This window comes from Triticum urartu, unplaced genomic scaffold (genome assembly GCF_003073215.2).
Source record: "Triticum urartu cultivar G1812 unplaced genomic scaffold, Tu2.1 TuUngrouped_contig_5135, whole genome shotgun sequence".
NCBI lineage: Eukaryota > Viridiplantae > Streptophyta > Magnoliopsida > Poales > Poaceae > Triticum > Triticum urartu.
In genome coordinates this window covers 1,266-5,688 of record NW_024115784.1, presented here as the reverse complement: position 1 = coordinate 5,688, position 4,423 = coordinate 1,266, and the positions used below count along the sequence as shown (strand labels likewise).

The 4,423-nt window shown below is 40.3% G+C and overlaps 1 protein-coding gene and 1 non-coding gene across 2 annotated transcripts; both read left to right on the top strand.

Annotated features, from left to right (window-relative positions):
* Positions 1-14: 14 nt before the first annotated feature.
* On the top strand, positions 15-1,860 carry LOC125528815 (ergosterol biosynthetic protein 28; the record flags this gene model as incomplete). Its single annotated transcript, XM_048693251.1, is given in 3 exon segments — positions 15-88; positions 1,012-1,218; positions 1,591-1,860. Coding segments are annotated over 3 exon segments (361 nt in total), but the record flags the coding sequence as incomplete, so codon positions are not given.
* Positions 1,861-2,586: 726 nt separating this feature from the next.
* Positions 2,587-2,660, top strand: TRNAT-AGU. Its single transcript has one exon. It is a non-coding gene; the product is annotated as a tRNA-Thr (tRNA).
* The last annotated feature ends 1,763 nt before the right edge of the window (positions 2,661-4,423 follow it).

Sequence of the window (4,423 nt, the reverse complement as noted above, 5' to 3'; positions counted from 1 at the left end):
CTGGCCCGCTCCCCCCGCCTCGCCTCCGTATGGTTCGGCTTCTTCAACATCTGGGCGCTCCGCGTCGCCGTCTTCTCCCAGACTGAGAGTGCGTCCCCCCTCCCTCCTCCCTCTCTCGCTTGCCCGGATTCGCCGCTCCGCGTGGAGCCTATGGCTGCTTCTCGTTGATCTGTGTGGATTTGTCCGTCTTAGGGGGTGGTGTTAGATTGATTATTGCTGCGAATTTACTGTTACTAGTTTGTGTCTGTTTAGGGATCCGCGTTGCGGGAATTGGTAATGTGTAAGTGGGAATTTTACTCTCTGTTTAGTGACCTAGTATGACCTAAGCTTTGGGAGTGGGGGTCTGGACTCTGGAGTAGCTGCATCTGTGGTTGACTGGGGATTTGGTGATTTGAAGAGACGCGTGCAATAGCAGATTAGCAGAGTTAAGAGGGTTGACTTATGTATAGACGACGTCTTGTGGTTATGTCCTGAATAGAAGTCATCATCATCATGACGATGCAAATCAGAAAGAAAGTGGATGCGTAGTAAATTGCCGAAAATTTGTGCCTCAAGAAGCATTAAGATTAAGTGGGTGGATCTTTGACACTTATTTTGGATCTAAGACGGCCCACATGATAATATGTTGTTATCTTCTGTCATTTGTTGTCAAGAGTTCTTCATTTAGAGTTAAGAGGTGCAATAGGGGTTGACTTATATAGATGGTGTCTTGTGGTTATATCCTGAATAAAAGTCATCTTCATGATGACGGCGCAAGTCAAAAAGTGGATGCATAGTAAATTGCTAAATAGTTGTTCCTCAAGAAGAATCAGTATTAAGTGGGTGGATCTTTGAAATTATGAACCTAACAGCTATATAAATGACTTTGTTGTCGCTTTAAGATTGCCCTGTATGTTGTTATCTTCTGCATTTTGTTTTTCAAGAGTTGTTCATTTGAGATACTCCTTAATATCTTAACCTTACTACGATCATCATGGAGCTAATAACATTCATTTGTTCTTTTGCATGCAGTGACTGAAATACATGGTCGTACTTTTGGGGTCTGGACACTCCTAACCTGTACACTGTGTTTTCTGTGTGCATTCAACCTAGAAAACAAGCCTCTATATATAGCCACCTTCCTGTCATTCATCTATGCTCTCGGTCACTTTCTCACGGAGTACTTGATATATCATACCATGGCTGCAGCAAATCTTAGCACTGTTGGCTTCTTTGCAGGTACTGTATCTTTACTTGAATACCTTTGTCACCTACTAGTTCGTCTGTAACATTATAAGATTTGAGTTTTAGCTACTGGCACTTATAACAGTTAGATAAGTAACCTGGTGCTACTGTAGAGCACCCAATCTAGAGAATGATGCTACAAGTTCTGCCATGTAAGAGCTAGTTTTGTATGCTTGCATGTAGCTAGTTTTTCTACGTTATCTGAGAATGTACTTCCACTTCAGTTCTGCTCAAATGGCCAAATGGCCTCTAAGGTGGTATTGCAGTCTGTTATGTTAATGACTGATGGAGAACAAATAATGCATTCCTAAGTTTATTTTATTTGTTTAATCTTTCTGAGTGACTCACCTGTTCATGTTTGCCTAGGGACATCAATTGTATGGATGCTGCTTCAGTGGAATTCTCATGGGGATTCGCGTGGTTCCCATGCTGTCAAGCAGTCGTGAGTGGCATATGCACACCAGGGGAAGGAGCCTCTCAGATATTTTCTGTTTAATTTTTCCTACAGTTGCATTGTTTTGGTTCCAACACTTGTTCTCTATTCATCTGTGGAAATCTGAACTTTATGAGCTGTAACAAACTAACACATTTTTTGAGAGGGATCAATATGAGCACTGAAAAAAAAACTTGTTTGTATGTTTTGAACGCATGCGTTGATCTTAGTGATCCATCCTGTGTTCTACAGTATGTGAACCTAATATTTTCCTGAACTCTTGCCATATAACCGGAGGAACAAGAATGGTATGCGTGAATATATTGGGAACACCAATATGCTAGACGAGCATATCGAAAATAGCAGTGCTTTGGTCCTGGTTGTTTTTGTTCGCTTGGTGATATGGTAGATGATGCTTTTGTCGTTCTAGTTATGCATGTTGTTTTGTACCACCCTCCGTCCCATAATATAAAAGCGTTTTTGACACTAGCAAGAACAAATTGGATTGATTTTCGATAAATCGAATTCAGTTAAGATAGGGCAAATTCAGATAGCAATTTTCTGAGCCGTATGAGGTAGGAAATTCTCTAGTACGGTTCTAAGGGAAGGAAATTCCTATTCCGACGGAAGAGAACAGGCCATTCTACAGGGTGATTCAGAAATTGCGGAAGCTTGGTTTAATCAAGCTGCTGAATATTGAAAACAAGTGGTGTTAAAAACGTTCTTATATTACGGGACGAAGGGAGTATATTCATGATTCAGATCTAGTGAAATGTTAGACGTTCCAATAACTGGAATGTAGAGCATTCGCAAAAAAAAAAAACTGGAATGTGCAACAGTTTATTTTTGATTGAGATGCAGCCCTATGTTTGTTGCTGTCTGGTACATTTTGCACCTACAACGAACGCAGAAGTAAACCATATCAGCAAGCTTTCATAGCTCAGTTGGTTAGAGCACCCGTTTAGTAAGCGGGAGGTCTTGAGTTCAACTCTCAATGAAAGCATTTTTTTATTCAATTTTTTTTCTTCCTTCACTTATTTTGTCTTCCCTTCATCCTCATCAAAATCCATACACATCTAATTCAATTTTTTTTGCTTCCTTCATTTGTTTTGTCTCCTTTTCACCCTCATCAAAATCCACACACAACCAGAGAATTTTTTTTGTTCAATCTTTATTTGCTCCTTCCACTTATTTTGTTTTCCTACACACATCTAGTTCAATCCTGTTTTTCTTTCTTCACTTGTTTTGTCTCCCTTTCGCCCTCATTAAAATCCACACACATCCAGTTCAATATTTTTTCTTTCTCCACTTATTTTGTCTCCCCCCGTCCTCATCAAAATCCACACACATCTAGTTCAATTTTTTTGCTTCCTCCACTTGTTTTGTCTCCTCTTCACCCTCATCAAAATCCACACACAATCAGAGAATTCTTTTTATTCAATCTTTATTTGCTCCCTTCACTTATTTTGTCTCCCCTCCCCCCTCATCAAAATCCACACACATCTAGCTCAATCTTTTTTTGCTTCCTGCACTTGTTTTGTCTCCCCTTCGCCCTCATCAAAATTCACACACATCCAGTTCAATCTTTTTTTTTTGCTTCCTCCACTTGTTTTGTCTCCCCTTCGTCCTCATCAAAATCCACACATCATCCAGTTCAATCTTTTTTTTGCTTCCTCCACTTGTTTAGTCTCCCCTTCGCCCTCATCAAAATCCACACACATCCAGAGCATTCTTTTTATTCAATTTTTTTTGCTTCCTCCACTTATTTTGTCTTCCCTTCGCCCTCATCAAAATCCACACACATCCAGTTCAATCTTTTTTTTGCTTCCTCCACTTGTTTTGTCTCCCCTTCGCCCTCATCAAAATTAAAGCATTCTTTTTATTTAATCTTTTTTGCTTCCTTCACTTATTTTGTCTCCCCTCCGCCCTCATCAAAATCCACACACATCTAGTTCATTTTTTTGCTTCCTCCACTTGTTTTGTCTTCCCTTCGCCCTCATCAAAATCCACACACATTCAGAGCATTCTTTTTATTCAATCTTTTTTTGCTCCCTCCACTTATTTTGTCTCCCCTCCGCCCTCATCAAAATCGACACACATCCAGTTCAATCTTTTTTTGCTTCCTCCACTTGTTTTGTCTCCCCTTCGCCCTCATCAAAATCCACACACATCCAGTTCAATCTTTTTTTTGCTTCCTTCACTTGTTTTGTCTCCCATTCGCCCTTATCAAAATCCACACACATCCAGAGCATTCTTTTTATTCAATCTTTTTTTTCTTCCTCCACTTATTTTGTCTCCCCTTCGCCCTCATCAAAATCCACACACATCCAGTTCAATCTTTTTTTTGCTTCCTCCACTTGTTTTGTCTCCCCTTCGCCCTCATCAAAATGAAAGCATTCTTTTTATTCAATCCTTTTTGCTTCCTTCACTTATTTTGTCTCCCCTCCGCCCTCATCAAAATCCACACACATCTAGTTCATTTTTTTGCTTCCTCCACTTGTTTTGTCTCCCCTTCGCCCTCATCAAAATCCACACACATCCAGAGCATTCTTTTTATTCAATCTTTTTTTGCTCCCTCCACTTATTTTGTCTCCCCTCCGTCCTCATCAAAATCCACACACATCCAGTTCAATCTTTTTTTGCTTCCTCCACTTGTTTTGTCTCCCCTTCGCCCTCATCAAAATTCACACACATCCAGTTCAATCTTTTTTTGCTTCCTCCACTTGTTTTGTCTCCCCTCCGCCCTCATCAAAATCCACACACATC